The sequence below is a fragment of the Berghia stephanieae genome, chromosome 14 (assembly GCF_034508935.2).
Source record: "Berghia stephanieae isolate SIO BIC M18660-M18661 chromosome 14, UCSD_Bste_1.3, whole genome shotgun sequence".
Lineage (NCBI taxonomy): Eukaryota > Metazoa > Mollusca > Gastropoda > Nudibranchia > Aeolidiidae > Berghia > Berghia stephanieae.
In genome coordinates, this window is record NC_088373.1 from 28,217,934 (window position 1) to 28,234,788 (window position 16,855).

At 36.5% G+C, this 16,855-nt stretch overlaps 1 protein-coding gene across 1 annotated transcript in view; it reads right to left on the minus strand.

The window, feature by feature from the left end:
* Nucleotides 1–7,535: 7,535 nt before the first annotated feature.
* The window catches only part of LOC144959416 (large ribosomal subunit protein mL37-like), a 13,847-nt gene continuing 4,527 nt past the window's right edge, over nucleotides 7,536–16,855 (minus strand). The window contains exons 2-9 of the mRNA XM_078891995.1: nucleotides 15,852–16,075; nucleotides 14,415–14,579; nucleotides 13,856–13,953; nucleotides 13,564–13,700; nucleotides 12,631–12,749; nucleotides 10,886–11,068; nucleotides 9,395–9,540; nucleotides 7,536–8,197 (exon numbers count right to left, since the gene is read on the minus strand). Coding sequence (XP_078748121.1) covers nucleotides 7,892–8,197; nucleotides 9,395–9,540; nucleotides 10,886–11,068; nucleotides 12,631–12,749; nucleotides 13,564–13,700; nucleotides 13,856–13,953; nucleotides 14,415–14,579; nucleotides 15,852–15,981 — 1,284 coding nt within the window. The 5' untranslated portion in view covers nucleotides 15,982–16,075 and the 3' untranslated portion in view covers nucleotides 7,536–7,891. The remainder of the gene's footprint in view (nucleotides 8,198–9,394; nucleotides 9,541–10,885; nucleotides 11,069–12,630; nucleotides 12,750–13,563; nucleotides 13,701–13,855; nucleotides 13,954–14,414; nucleotides 14,580–15,851; nucleotides 16,076–16,855) is intronic.

The window sequence follows — 16,855 nt, forward strand, 5'->3', positions numbered from 1 at the left end:
TTATTATTATTATTATTATTATTATTATTATTATTATTATTATTATTATTATTATTATTATTATTTATTATTATTATTATTATTATTATAATAATAATAATAATAATAATAATAATAATAATAATAATAATAATAATAATAATAATAATAATAACAATAATAATAATAATAATAATAAGCAGTTGAAAGGATATAGTCTTTGGTGTATAAGTGCATATGTACAATATTTCTTATAATAAATGCTTCAAAACAAAACGAAACTAAAAAAAAAAAATAAAGAATAAATGAATAAAAATATCTATTTGGGCATTTACTTACATTAATAGTCTTGAAAATCACAATCACAATCCATGAAAATTAAATATCCCAAAATCCGAAGAAGACATGAATTTAATCCAAAATCCAACACAGGAATGTATTTTAATAGGAGACAGATATCCTATTAAAACCATAGCATTACTTGCAAACAACAATACCCCACTCTGCGTTTAACGGGCTTGTGGCCGTCACATTGTAAATTGTGGCCGCATTAGGGTAATCGGTGTCCTAAAGACTGACATACTGACATACAATCAATGAGAACTATAAAGAATCCATTCTAGAATTCAACTACAAACTGAAAAGCATGATAAATATCACTCTCTCAAATAATTTCCTTTGCTCAGGTTCACTCACACTCTCCTTTATTGCAAAACATTGATAAGTGAGATAAAGTTTGTATTTCAATTATAAACTTAATCACAAACCTAAATGATGGAGAATAAAAACAGCTAATTATAAAAAAAAATCACAGATCAATTTATCTATCTGAACTCCGCATATTTAGCTTAATTACTCATTGACCATATATTTTTTTTAATGGCATTGTTTCATTTAAACAAGACCATGACGCTTATGCCTGGACCGGGTATTCACAAATTCTGCTTTTGTGTTCCACTTTTCGAATCGAATTAATCTCTATCTTATCCGTTTATTTGCAAATTTTCTGCACTTTATAAATAAGACCATAGCGCTTATGTCTGGACCGGGCATTCGCAAATTCTGCTTTTGTGTTCCACTTTTCGAATCGAATTAATATCTAGTCTATCCGTTTATTTGCAAAGTTTCTGCATTTTATTAATAAGACCATAACGCTTATGTCTGGACCGGGCATTCGCAAATTCTGCTTTTGTGTTCCACTTTTCGAATCGAATTAATCTCTATTTTATCCGTTTATTTGCAAAGTTTCTAGATTTTATAAATAAGACCATAACGCTTATGTCTGGACCGGTTGTTCGCAAATTCTGCCTTTGTGTTCCACTGTTCGATTAGAATTAATCTCTATTTTTTCCGTTTATTTGCAAAGTTTCTGCACTTTATAAATAAGACCATAGCGCTTATGTCTGGACCGGGCATTCGCAAATTCTGCTTTTGTGTTCCACTTTTCGAATCGAATTAATCTCTATTTTATCCGTCTATTTGCAAAGATTCTGTACTTTATAAATAGGACTGACGCTTATGTCTGGACTGGGTATTCGCAAATTTTCCTTTTGTGTTCCACTTTTCGAATCGAAATGACATCTAGTCTATCCGTTTATTTGCAAAGTTTCTGCACTTTATAAATAAGACCATAACGCTTATGTTTGGACCGGGCATTCGCAGATTCTGCTTTTGTGTTCCACTCTTCGAATCGAATGAATCTCTATCTTATCCGTTTATTGCAAAGTTTCTGCACTTTATAAATAAGACCATATCGCTTATGTCTGGACCGGGCATTCGCAAATTCTGCTTTTGTGTTCCACTTTTCGAATCGAATGAATCTCTATCTTATCCGTTTATTTGCAAAGTTTCTGCACTTTATAAATAAGACCATAACGCTTATGTCTGGACCGGGCATTCGCAAATTCTACTTTTGTGTTCCACTTTTCGAATCGAATGAATCTCTATCTTATCCGTTTATTTGCAAAGTTTCTGCACTTTATAAATAAGACCATAACGCTTATGTCTGGACCAGGCATTCGCAAATTCTGCTTTTGTGTTCCACTTTTCGAATCGAATTAATCTCTATCTTGTCCGTTTATTTTCAAAGTTTCTAGATTTTATAAATAAGACCATAACACTTATGTCTGGACCGGGCATTTGCAAATTCTGCTTTTGTGTTCCACTTTTCGAATCGAATTAATCTCTATTTTATCCGTTTATTTGCAAAGATTCTGCACTTTATAAATCAGACCATGACGCTTATGTCTGGACCGGGTATTTGCAAATTCTCCTTTTGTGTTCCACTTTTCGAATCGAATTAATATCTAGTCTATCGGTTTATTTGCAAAGTTTCTGCATTTTATAAATAATAATAATTGTTCAAAATTTTACCTTACACCCGATATTACAAGTACAAGTGAGCCAGGTGAAGAAGATTGTCAAACAGTGTGACAGATGAAATAGGAAGAGAGAGAGGGAGAGAGAGAGAGAGAGAGAGAGAGAGAGAGAGAGAGAGAGAGAGAGAGAGTGAGAGAGAGAGAGAGAGAGAGAGAGAGGGCAAGAGAGAGAGAGAGAGAGAGAGAGAGAGAGAGGGTAAGAGAGAGAGAGAGAGAGAGAGAGAGAGAGAGAGATATTCGTTTTTTGTTCAAAATCTCTCTCTCTCTCTCTCATTGCACAAGGTTGTGCTATTTACTACTATTTATCAAGAACAGCCAAGCTGGCAACCCAGTCTCTGTATAAACTAAGCAAGATGGCAACAGGACCTCGCTCCTTATCCAATGCCGAAGCTTTAGTTTGAGTCAAACGGTTTTGTTAAAAAAAAACACCCAAAATAAGTTCGTGTCGTAAGTGATGGAAGTTGAAGTCGGCTTATTATAAAATCGTTTTTATGGTCTGTTTGGATTACCCTTTTTAAATAGAAAAAGTGAATATATCATAAACTTGAAGAATAGGCAAGCTAAATGAAATTTAAATTGACTGATTAAATGAGTACGCGAGGCTGAGTTGCGAACGACTGCTGGGTTCCGACATTCCGATCCCAGTGTCATTCATGTTCACCGTACCGTGTTACTGTCTACACACTACACTGCATTGTTAGTGACTGGTCATGTCTTTTTTGTTTGTATGTTTTACGCAAGCTTAATAAAAATTAAATTGACTGATTAAATGAATACGTGAGGCAGAGTTGCGAACGACTCATGGGTTCCGACATTCCGATCCCAGTGTCAGTCATGTTCACCGTACTGTGTTACTGTCTACACACTATACGGCATTGTTAGTGACTGGTCATGCCTGTTTTGTTTGTATGTTTCTTTTAATATGGGTCAATTTACAAAGAATAATAATAGAAATGTTCAAAACAAAAACTAGATTCACTATTACGTGCCTGTAATGAAGTGCTTTCCACAAACCGTGAGCGAGAATGATGGTGGAGGTAATGGCAACCATGTGGGTTTGTTATTGTTTCTTACCTCCGTCAACCCGCGCATCCGGTTGCGCACCCACGCTGATTCTGACCAATATAGCACACAGGAGACTATAACTATAAGGGCGCTGGTATATCCTCAATTCTACTCCCACTACATTCTTCTTCTCTACTACTACTACTACTACTACTACTACTACTACTACTACTACTACTACTACTACTACTACTACTACTACTACTACTACTACTACTGGTACTGGCATTCCTCCTCGAACGAGGAAAAAAAACATCACTCATGCTAAGATCAGCAATAGTTCGAGAGAATGATCCCAGCCAGTGCCTAGGAAAAACCAAAAGCAATCCATCACTGTGTACGACATGAACAAAACCAACATGAAAAAAAAAAAATTAAAAACTTTTAAAAGCACGACAAATCTGGATGAATACAGAGGAGGATAAACCACGAAAAAATCTGGATGAATACAGAGGAGGAAAAACCACGAAAGCTTTGACAATGTTTGAAGTGAGGAGGAAAGTGTCAGAAGACAACAGAAAATAAAAACTTCGCGGCGGCGATGGGGGCTCGAACCCTCGACCTTCTTGTACTGGCCGGGGGAGATCGTGACTATGAGCTATCCACGACCCCCCACCAATAAGTAAAATAAAATAAAGTCGCTTCAAACCGTAGTCTAACTAGAGCCTTCTCTCCCCGACTTCTTGAAATCACAGGTTCAACACACACAAACGCGCGAAGTAAGTTGGCCAGCATTTAATTAAGCCAAATAGCCAGTATTCTCAACACCAGCATGTAACACAGAAACGATTGAGATGTTGAGTATGCTCCGGTATTTTTCTGAATTGACAATGTTTGTCTTGTGGTGAAGGAAAATAAAACAATGTTAATATCCATTGTGGGGGCGCCTAATGGGAACTGTTCTGCTGTATGGTTAACAAAGAACCATCACTTGGCCTCGCCCGAACCCTCTGCTCTCCAGACCGAGCTATGCTAAACCATCCGGGGAATATGAAGAACGTAGTTTCAGTTAACTTAAACAACAATGGCATCATAATTATATATTTTCTCAAACGTGCCTGTGGCTTCAGGATTAAAGCAACTTCATCCCCTCCCCCATTTATGCCCAGTGTTTCCTAATATAATAATGCTACTGCCACAATGGTTCAATGAACCCAAAAGGAAATATCCGTTCAGTTACATAACACATTAACTATAATATTATGACGTGACCCGATATCCACCCATCCTTCTTTTTCCTCCTCGACGTCTTCATCGCCTTTGTCCTCCTCATCATCGTCGTCGTCATCATTATCATCATCATCATCGTCATTGTCGTCATCATATACAGCCCAATCAACCGCGTTGCATTATAAGGGCGGCGACCACCAAAATAAAGTGAAAAGTAAGGTATCGTTAGACATGCTCGATGTAACAATGATATCAATGACTCCATTGGTTTTACTCATGAATACAGCTGGGTTTTTATTTTTTTTAAAAATAATTTAAACATGGTCTTGGCTTTGTATTGTGACGTAATATTTGGGCAGTGTCGGGCTATGAGGTAACGAAGGCTGCGCTTTGAGAGGGCGATTAGGTAAGCACCGCGACGCTATGTCCTTAGGGAAGGCATATTGATATGATTTCCCTTATCAACCCAGCAGGAAGTGGGTACATGGGTCTGTTAGATATAGGGGAAAGTAGCTACTTTGTGAGACTAGCGTCCTATCCAAACGGTATCAAGCAATTATTATTCTCTCGTTTCTCAATACAGAAATAAGAGTATCAAACTTTGGTTCCGTATACCTTAGATTAAGATTGACTGCTGCTTCTTCAACTAACTTTTAATTACCGTATTTCATGTTGATAAGGAAGATAGGGTGTGTATAATGTAATATTAATATCCGATTGCCCGTGACAAAGGTCCATTCTCATGTATACCACAGGGATGTCAAAATTACATGTTTATGTCACGATAAAGTCACGCGTCAATGATTATGAATAATGATATCAAAATTAATTGGATGAACTATGTCATTCATGCGAGTAAGTATACTGAGGAAAAACCACAACGTCAGTAACAGAGGTGATGACATCAAATTTAAGTGTTGTAATTTTATTTTATTTCTTGATCTTGTTGTTTGTTGCTTTAGGTCTCTTCCAACACAATTGAGGTTATATGAGAGACCGCTGAAACAAAAAAACAAGCAATCTAACAAAAATAGTACAAATGTAAATCAAAATCATAACCTAAAGATATCATAAGCTAAATTATAAATAACCAAGAACAAACAGGCAGAAGATTTACAGGAAAAAAAAATATCCCCTGTCAAAAATACAATCACAAACCAAAGAAGCAGGATAGGCTAGTAAAGAGAAGAAGAAACGACATCACTATCGGATCGTATACCCATGCGAACATCATCTCCCATCCAACCACCCGCATTCCTTGATCTGAAAGTGGAGCAATAGGTATTGACAATGAAGAATAGTGTGTGACGACGATTATTATTATTAGCAGTTGCGGTACTATTATTATCAGTCTTATTATTGTTGTTGCTGTTGGACAGGTCACCTCGCCCTAGATTACTTTGCGGCGCTGCACTGCGTTTGACGCCTGGGTTATGCCAGTCTTCCCTTGGAATAGACCTTAAAGACAAATGTCCCCTTGGGGATGAATAAAGGGAAACTATTATTAAATTATCATTTTCTAAATATTATTATGAGTAGTAGTAACAACAGAAGTAGTAGTAGTAGTAGTAGTAGTAGTAGTAGTAGTAGTAGTAGTAGTAGTAGTAGTAGTAGTAGTAGTAGTAGGGAGTAGTAGTTGTAGTAGTGGTTTTTGTTATAGAGGTAGTAGTAGTAGTAGTAGTAGTAGTAGTAGTAGTAGTAGTAGTAGTAGTAGTAGTAGTAGTAGTAGTAGTAGTAGTAGTAGTAGTACTAGTAGTAGTAGTAGTAGTAGTAGTAGTAGTCGTAGTAGTAGTAGTAGTCGAGGTAGTAGTTGTTGTTGTTATAGAGGTAGTAGTAGTAGTAGTAGTAGTGGTAGTAGTAGTAGTAGTAGTAGTAGTAGTAGTAGTAGTAGTAGTAGTAGTAGTAGTGGTAGTAGTAGTAGTAGTAGTAGTAGTAGTAGTAGTAGTAGTAGTAGTAGTAGTAGTAGTAGTAGTAGTAGTAGCAGTAGTGGTAGTAGTAGGAGTAGTAGCAATACTAGAATACTAGAACATAGTCGTAATAGTGGTGATAGAAGTCGCTTTCCAATAGTCCAAGCACAACTCTAATGAGGAGCCCTTAGTCTGGATTATGCCATGGAGAAGCAGATGACAAACAGTAAAAAGAGTCCAAGTGTAGTCAAATATGGTCAAACATGGCAGCTCCTTCTACTTCTATTGCGATAAAGAAACATGGAGAGTGGTCAGGGACCAGATAAGTGTCAATCTTCTTCTCTTTCGATGTTAGGGGAGCCAAAGCTATTACTATCATGCTGGTGACAAGCCCTGAGCCATGATGTATGAGTTCAGTAATTGCTCATGAATGGTATTGCAGTCACAGTCAAGGCCACAGAAACACAGGACCAAAGTCAAATCAGATGTAAATGAGTAACTGAATCTAGGCGATGACAGAAATAATAAAAGGACTTGTAGAAGTCCTTCAAAGCCATTACGTCCATGGAGCCAGAATTTCTCCCACGTTCTACAGCATGAAACAGACAAAAGCAAATTGCCTAGTACCCTTTGGATAGGAAACTAGTACTTTCTATCAGATCTAACTGACGTCGATACCCAATCACTGCTGGGGTGGACAGGGGGGGGAAGGGGGGGGGGGGTGGTCAGAAAAAAATCAAGACTTCACCAGGTATCAATCTCAATCCCTTTGCGTGTGAAGCGAGTACTCTACCAAGAGAGCTATCAGAGCCGCCAACAAGTGACTTGTGCTGTTTGTGATAGAAATACGGTAGGTACCATAGTGTCTGTTCATGGAATACTTTACACGATATAAATCATATTGAGAGTAGTTCTCCATATAAATTGACACATGATGAAGCATAATTGTATTCTTATTTTGAAGGGAGTTTACTTTTGGGTTATTTCAGCGCTAGAAGTTGTAGTTTATAATTAAAAAGAAAACAAAGACTTTCAGTAAAATTAAAAAAAAAAAAAAGGTTTAATTTATTCAACCATTTAATTCTCTAAAATGTTTCATTAATTCATACAGTAACCACTCATAATTTATACAGTAACTGCTGCATTGACGAAAATAAAAAATAGCGATGTGCTGAGCACACACGCACACAAATTCTCTCTCTCTCTCTTTCTCTCTCTCTCTCCCTCTCTCTCTCTCTCTCTCTCTCTCTCTCCCTCTCTCTCTCTCTCTCTCTCTCTCTCTCTCTCTCTCTCTCTCTCCCTCCCACCTCTCCCCATCTCTCTTCCCCCCCCCCCCCCCCCACCCTCTCTCCCCTTTCTATCATTCATGATATACGTATGGCAAAATTATAACTAAGAAGATGACAGGGACGTCAATTCAGGACAACCGTTGAGGTAAGTGGCCAAGAAAGGGTCAAAACCTGATCCATTAAAACTCAACAATCTCATCTTCTTCATGGGCCGAGGCATCCAGGGCTGACCAAGGATTTTCTCACACAGGTTTGACCCTTGACCAGGAGCCCACACCAGATTCTTCACTCCTGTGCTGTTGTTGTCCAGGTCCAGCGTGTTGAGTTGGAAATAGGTACACACCAGGCGTGTTTCCCGCAGGGCGATGTGTTGAATGCTGATTGGTTCGGGTAAAATGGTGACATCATCCTGGTTGTGATAAATTTAGAAAGAAAAAAAAAGAAGTAAAAGAAAGAAAGTGAAATTGATGAAAAGGTTCAATTCAATCAGACATTCATTTACAAACCACAGGTCAGGATAGACAAATCAAAGCATTAAGGGAACTAAAAGAATTATTACATAAGACAATAACAATGACAACAATAACAAATTATGTACTATGCAATGGCACCAAGGCCAGTTTCTTGAACATTATTTCTCCCGATAAATATGAAACTTTTGAATAAATGCATTATGGAAACTCTCTATGAACATATTATTAGTGGTGTTTGATATGATTCACTTCCTACTTATAAAATATGAATATTTCTAGACTCATTACAGCTGCCAAAGGGTAACAAATATTACTGCAACTAGAGCTTTTATATATTGCATTATCCACTCCAAATGGTCCCTGACCAACAGCAACACGTAACACGCAGAACATATATGTATATTTACGATGAGATTTACAGCCTTTCTTGTTATTCATTTGAGCTTTATCAAACTGTAGTGCATCATTACTGGTCAGATTGGGTGGTCGGTAAGGGAAGGATGGAGAAGAATGTGATCGGTAGGGGAAAATTATATCACATATCTAACACCACTAAAACATAGATAATATTTCTTCCCGGGAAAAAGTCAGTTGACACCTCAAGACCTACCACCATGTCTTAAGATTTTGCGACATTGCTCTTTGAAAATGGTATTATTTATGGAGCTTGCTTTGGACAGATTATTTCCCTTAGCGGACGGTAGGGGATGGAACGACTCTAGCTGTTACCAGAAGGGTAGTCAGGATACTGCCACTGTCATTTACACATACCCTTGTATCTAATCTGAGGCCTCTAAAATGTCCAATTCAGTTACATGTACATGATCCCACTTAAATGAACACACTCTTGATGCTTACCAATTACTATAATACACCATCATAATTCAATTAAGGTAGAAACAATTCACACGAGAATAAAAATATGATCTTCCGTAGAAACATGCAACTGACTGTGAAAGATTCAAGAAACGGACTGGACAAAAAAAAAATCTCATTCTAGGAAAAAGACATGAAGCTCCGAAGACTGTGAAATGAAATCTCATGGGGAAAGTAAAGTCAGCATATTTCATCTCTCAGGCAATCAAAAAGAAGTTGAGAGTAACTGATGTTTAAAAGGATAATTGACAACATACCCCAAATCTTCTTCTGGCAATGGCAGCAGCCGTCATGAGACAGGCTAGCACTTGGTTCCCTTGGATGTGCGTGTCTTCCCAGTGATCTGGAGTGATGACATCCACTAAGGTATGGGGATGCAAGGAAGGAAGTTCTTTAGAGAAACCTGTAAATAAAAAAAATAAAAAAAGATAATATGTGAGCCAATGCATGAAAACAGTAATATTTTGGATTGTTACCTTTTTCAAATGCTGAAAATAATGTTATAGCGATACTTATGAGTTAAAATGTTTTTTTTTTTTGTGGGTAATGAATAAAATTCCTTAAATCGTAAAAAAAAAAAAAAACCCTAAGATTTCATATTTCTGAGCATTGTAACTAAACTTTTCAGCATCTGGCTCACCCCTATATAACACCAGATTGAAACATTACATTCCACGTAGTCTAACAAAAAAGTCTATTAGAGTTCATGGACCCAGATTTTTTATTATTATTCTTTATTCTGTAACAAACTGTTACAGTATTTTGGTTCCTTTGGATAAAACAGTAGCCTATTGTAAAATACTATTGACCAGATCTCACACAGCCAGCAACCCAATCAATGCTAGTTGTACAAATACAAAATGGGGGGGGGGGGGGGAGGAGATAATTTTTAAAATAATTGTACTCAGCACTGATATCAGTCCTGGTATTTGTGAGGTGAACTTTCTACCAAAAGAGCTAATGGGACACCAAACATATAACTTACTGAATTTGTTCTGGTGTCTGTCATTTGAAACAGTGAAAAAAATGGTTTGTAACCCTAAAATAGAATATTTCATTAATTCAAGGTACTTTCAGTCAGATCTTAATAAGATCCATATTAACTTGAAAATCAGCATATTGCTTTTTCACTTTGTATTTGTGCCATGCAAGTGGAAATCTATAGAGAAGGAGTGAAGATTAAGGTGTGCAAAAAAATTAACAATTTGCAGAGTACAACAGAAAACTTAAAAGTCATGATTCACTTGAAAGCCAAAGTGCGTCGGGTCTCTGTTGATTTCATTCAATCTATATTAAACTCCTCGGACTTTCCATTTTTTATTGCCTATTATAATCTTGAATGTCAAGTTTTGATTGGGTGCATGAATATAAGTAAGGGGCATTCAATTTAAACATTCTTGTATTAGGGATCTTGAAAGATTCCTAACAGGTTGTACTCATTTCAAACCCACACATTTATCCGTGAAGGTCTGCACCACATTGTTTTCACTTTAATAATTTGAACAGAAATATTGTTCACATTATAAAGTAGTTGCACATGAAAGACAAGTCGCATTTGTATTGAGTTTTGAGTAAAAATTGTTAGCGAATTGTTCCCGCCCCCCCCCCCAAAAAAAAAAATTAAACAAACAAAAAAACCCCCAAAAAACCAACACCCAAACAAAAACAAAAATTTTAAAAAGCCCCTTATTCAATTTTTAGAAGTATAATGCTGGTATAATTTTGTTGTTGTTGCAATGACAACTTACCAGCCAAATTCATCAGCTCATAGTTATTGCAGGGTGTAAAATCAACAGTAGGATACACAGGCCACATGTCTGGTATAGTGTGACCAACGCTGGCATCTACAACACTCTCATCCCCAAATGGTTGAAGCCATGAGTCTGACGTGACCATGAAGCTGACTGTCTGTTTCAGGACGAGGGGCTGATCTGGATTTCAAACAGGAGAAAAGTTAAAGTAGAGACTAAGCTACTTGAAACTGTGGACTTCCAAAGTATTGGACTGAATATAGCAAACATTTGCTTAAAAAAAAAAAAAAAAACAACGATAAAAAGTTTTAAAACAAAAAACACCCAAGTAACAAACAAATCAAACAAAAAGACCCCCCAAAAAACAACAACACATAAAGAAAACAAAACAACAAACTAACAACAACAACAACAACAAAAATGAAAAGAAAATTAGGTAACAAGGAATGGCTCAGGCTAAAACTCATCTCAGCGAGATGTGAGTGGATAAAGCATTGCATTTCCATTCGGGAGACCTGGGTTCTAGCCCCACTTCAGCATCTTGTTTTCACCTTGAGCAAGAAACTAAGCCATTATTGCTAATTTTGTGCTTCAATGCGGCTGATGACTGGGTTATCTGTCTTTTCTTGAGACCAATCCTAATGAAAAATTTCCCCTGAGGGAAAATAAAGGGAACTATATTTTTATATATCTTAAATCTTAAGCCAACAACAAAAACATTATCAAATGGACCTAACGTTTGGAAAGACACATAGATGTAATAAAGTATCATTATCATACCTGTTAGATCTTGAAATTCCAACCAGTAGGTCTTGTGATTATTTTAAATACTGTTTTTATTGCTGGATGAAGGAAGAAGTGAGCCTGAAACATCCCTTGTCAAATATCTTATTCTTTTTATGATGAAAAATTTGAAATAGTTGAACAGTGTTAGATGAACAACTTTTTCAAGACAAAGAAGATTATCTTTCTTCTTAAAGGCGGATTCTCATTGGACATACATAGCCTTCAGATAGCCCAATGAAATGAAACTCTTTTCTGGATTTCAGCCGTGTCATTTGTCCTACCTCTGTGGTTGTTCTCTCCATCCAGTCAACTGTGTCTTGGGACCACCTTATCCTTGGCCCCCCTCTGTTCTGCTTAACCTCTAAGGCACCCTCCATTGCAAAGCTTTTCTATTGATGCGTGTCTCTTGATGTGGCCGAAGTATGACAGCTTCAATTTCTTGATGGTTGACATGAGCTAGCAGTCTTTGAAGCCTATTATCTCCAAGACACAGATCTTCTATGTCTTGGCCGTCCATGGGGTTCTTAGATATATTTTGTAGCACTTCACCTCAAAGCTTTTTTTTGCATCTGCCTTTGTTATTGTCCATGATTCACAGCCATATGTTACTTTGAGGAAAATTCATCTTCACATAACTCTTTTCTTTAGTAGCTCTCCTTAGCACTTCCAGATCAAGAATATGGCAGTTGCAATGGCCAATCTGCGTTTTATATCTGGATCCGGCTTGCAATCTGCCTTTATTCTTGAGCCAAGATAAATAAATTTTCAACCCTTTCCAGTTTTTTCCTACAGATATATACTGTTGAGCAAGGGCTCTAGATAATTCTAAAGGTGGTAATTTTGATATTTCTCTCCACAATTCTAGAACTTTACAGAACGGAACTTACATTTAGAGAAAAAGAAACAATGATAAAACACTATTGTTGATCCAGCAGAAAAAAACCCAAACTATTTACCTTTGTACATGACGTATGAGTGTAACAACGGATTGGCAGTTTGTCGTCTGCTTTCCAGAGATGGGAACTGGGTGACTTGGCTTTGACAAAGGCGAAGGAGATTCCTTAACAAAATGTGCCTGAATAAAACAAAGTCAAATATCAAAATTTATTCCAAATATGTTTGAAGGATTTCTAAATTCAGGTTTCTCTGCAGATTTGCCACAGGCAACAAACACAAAAATCTGTGTATCTATTTTCAGAAAAAAAAGAAAGAAGATCAGAAATCATCTCATTAGAAATGTTTTAGAACTTAAATAGTGAAATCCACTTTGATCATATATTGTTTCTGAACAAAAATACAATATTTTTCTCACTGTCTCTCAAACATTGAACAGAAATGCCATTGGAGCCTCATCAAAGTCCCATATCCCATTGTTGTAATTGCTTTTTTGGTGAAAACAGATGGGTCTGCAAACAGCTTTTTAAAAATACCAAAATGCTCAACACAGTTGATACTCTGTCCACACTTTTTAAAGCCTTTGAGAAAATATTTCTGTTATTCTATTACAGCTAGAAAGCCAGTTTTTAGTCTATTTTTCTAAAGAGACCGTTGAAAACATTTTTTTTCCCTTAGTTTTTTCCACATAACTTATTATTGGATTATTTTGTGGCGAACATCACAAAAACGACCATTGAGCACAGCCTAATATACATAATGGACAAGTTTTGTTTGATCAGAACCCTGCTTGTAAAGGTATAGAAATAGTACCATCATTATTACCAATTACACACAACCATTGTAATAATATATTGCAAGAGATCCAACTGAATTCATCTCATTGATAGCCAAAGCAAGGATTTTTAAACTCTTTCATGATGACAAGTTTTTGTATGCAAAGCTGATAATATTTTAAAATATTTCATAGTTATTTGTCTGCTCTCAAAACTTACGATGAGTCTTCAGGTTTAATTCCAAACTCTCTTTGAAAATGCCATCTTGGTTTGCGACTGTCGTATCGTTTGGGTAATTTGTCTTCATTTGTATTCCAGACCTGGGACTGCATAATATATCGCTGGAGCAAAAGGTCCTGGCAAGTAAAATAAAGCACAGAATATTTGATTTTAAAAAATGAATAAATAACGAGAATATAACCAACAAACAAAAAAAGATATCACCAACCAATTAATCAGAGTCCAGTTATCATAATCGACCAAATAAAAAAATAATTCTTTTATTACATACCCTGTCTGGCACGTCTACTGTCCCCACTATTTTTTCCACAGAAGGAGGAAGACCTTCAAAATGTTGTGCTTTGGCAAGAAGACATGCTTGTTTAATACCTGTCAAAATTAAGAGAAAAAAAATTAAATAACACTGACATAATGATGTAGAAGAGAGGAGCAATAATGATGAGAATAAGGGGTATGGAGAAGGAAGTGCCGGATGAAAAATGAGAAAAAAACAATATATTGTGGAGTCAGAGAGTCAAACCGATGATCCAATTGATACACGCTTGCCTCATATATATATATATATATATATATATATATATATATATATATATATTCCAAAACGGGAAAGTTCTTGGCTATGGATGAAAATATATCATGGTAATGATGATGATGATGGTGATGATGATGATGATGATAATGATCTCCAAGATAATTTTTCTGAAATATCCAAAATATGAAAAAATAAATAAACAAATCAGGATTGCAGCTGAAAATTAGGGGAATCTTCCAAAAGGATAATTCAAGATATTTCCCAGAGAAATTCAAGGGAGTTATCAAGTTAGATTTACCTTCAAACAAACGCATTCTTTTGTCAAAGGTAAATGCTGGCTCATCTTTCCAATCAGTCCTCTCCTCAGGAGGCAATGGGTCTGTAAATCGAGGATCATCTGGCACCGGTGGGGTCCATCTGGGCAACTCTGGCTTGAGCTGATTCATTTCTACCACTTCTATACCTGGCAAGAAGCAAAATATTCAAATGTTTATTTTTGGATAGTTTTCAAAAAGGGGTTTGTGACATTCTAGAATGAAAACAACAAGTAAAAAAATTAAAAGATACACAAACATAAGTCTTATTATCAGCGCAAATTTGAATTGAGGGCAATTCAGTGCTGATTCTACCAAATCAATACTGGCTGATATGGTTTGAAGGAAAATTAATTCTTAATTTTCATATTTGTGTCATACCACTTTAAATCAGTATTATGTAGAATTGAACCAGACGTAAATTCAAACCAAAAAGGATCAGAGCTATGATATTTTACTAAGGTATTTATATTCCATCGTCTTAATCAACTATCTAAAAAAAAAATTGTCAGCATAAGTCTCACATTTAATTTCTGGGTATAAATTTAATATCCACCATTCAATCCATTTCATTTTGAGCTGAAGAATCCCGCCTTTTCAAGCTCATCTTGAATCTATTCTTATATTTCGTACGGTGGAGAGGAAAACCTGCGGTTACTTTATAAGAGGCTTCAGCTTTGAATTATTTCTCTTGATTGTCCAAATGTTCTCTGTTATATAATTTATACTAAAGACTATATTACCATATTATTCCTATTAAGTGCACCATGACCCATGAGGGGCACTTCACTTGAGGACGTGTGTGACTAGTTCTAATTTGCAGTCTTATAAAAGAGATGCTGGAAGGATTGAGGTAAGGGGAGGGGAGGGGGGGTAAATGGAAGGGATAATACAGCGTATATGAATATGGACTATTCTATTCTTGTCCCTGGAAACTTGTTGAGTGGAAACAATTTGTTGTCCCATTCAAAATTGAAGTAGTCACTTAACAGTCTGAAATGTGAGTGGAACAGGCACTCATGTTGATAATCACAAGAAATTAAGTAAGTGGATAAGTGCCAGAAGACAACATATAGAGAATAAATTTTGTTCGCAGTGATGGGGAATTAAGACCAGAACAAATAGTCTAAATGCTAGCTCACCAATAAACTTTTGGGTTGACCTCATGACCTCAAGATAGATAGTAGTACTCACTTTTTTTTTTGAGTGGTGGTTAGCGTCAACTGTAGATCATCACTCTCATTTCCTTGCACAGAGTGCAGTAACAGTTGGGTCCAGTCCTGGGTACAACTCCGAATCATCACAAAAAAAATTTATTAACTCTGTTTTCTGGTGCTTCTCCACTCACTTAATTTCTTGTTATACTCAGCAGTCTTCTGTTTAGAAAACATTCCATTCATTCTTCCCATCACACCACTCACCTTTGTCCTTCAAAGCCTGTGGAATGGCAGCTGGATAGTCATAGAATTTCCCTCGACATGCCCAGACCTTGTTCCACTGCCGCACAGAAATGTCACGGAGACCACTATATACCTTTTGTGTCAGTCTCATGTTGGTTGTGAGGAAGAAGAGGAGGATGTGGTATCGACCACAAAGGTGTTATGAATTAAGCATGCTAGGTACTTTCAAATCTGACTCAAATTCTCTGTAAAAATAGAATAAAATGATTTACAAAGTTGTTATTGATACAGTTTCAAAACTAAAATGCATTACAATGAGAGAGAGAGAGAGAGAGAGAGAGAGAGAGAGAGAGAGAGAGAGAGAGAGAGAGGGGGAGGGAAGGAGAGAGGGAGGGAAGGAGAGAGGGATAGTGGTAGATAGAGAAAGAAAGGAATAGAGAGCTGGGAAGGATGAGAGAGGGTGTGTGTTTTAGTTTTTAAGCGCTTGTGAAAGGAAGAAAATCGGACAGCGAAAAAAAAATAATCTAAATTTAGAATTAAAAGCACCAAAGAAAAGTAAGACAAAAAGAAATTATCTCAAATAGAGAACAGATGTAGAATCCAAGAGCACAACACCAGTGGACTTAATTTGAGATCACCTAAAAGTCTCATCCAGTATGGGGTCTGACTAAGAGGAATACACTCAAATGGTTACATTACACATTCATAGCAAAAAAAATATAACAATACATAACAGAGAGTTGAATTACAATGAAAAAAAAAAACAATAAATCATCTCCCAAAACTATAACAGTACATTTGACTGTTTCCCTTCCAGCCAGAACCCCATCCAGGGCAAGGGAAAAACCAAATGATCTCATTCTAAGACAAAGACAGAAAGCATGTTGGAAAACAGATATGGGGGTATAGAAGACACAGTAAGTGCCTCCCAGCCCACTATGGGAGGTCAAGAACCCAACAAGTATGTGTGTGTGTGTGTGTATGTTGTACGAGAGAGAGAGAGAGAGAGAGAGAGAGAGAGAGAG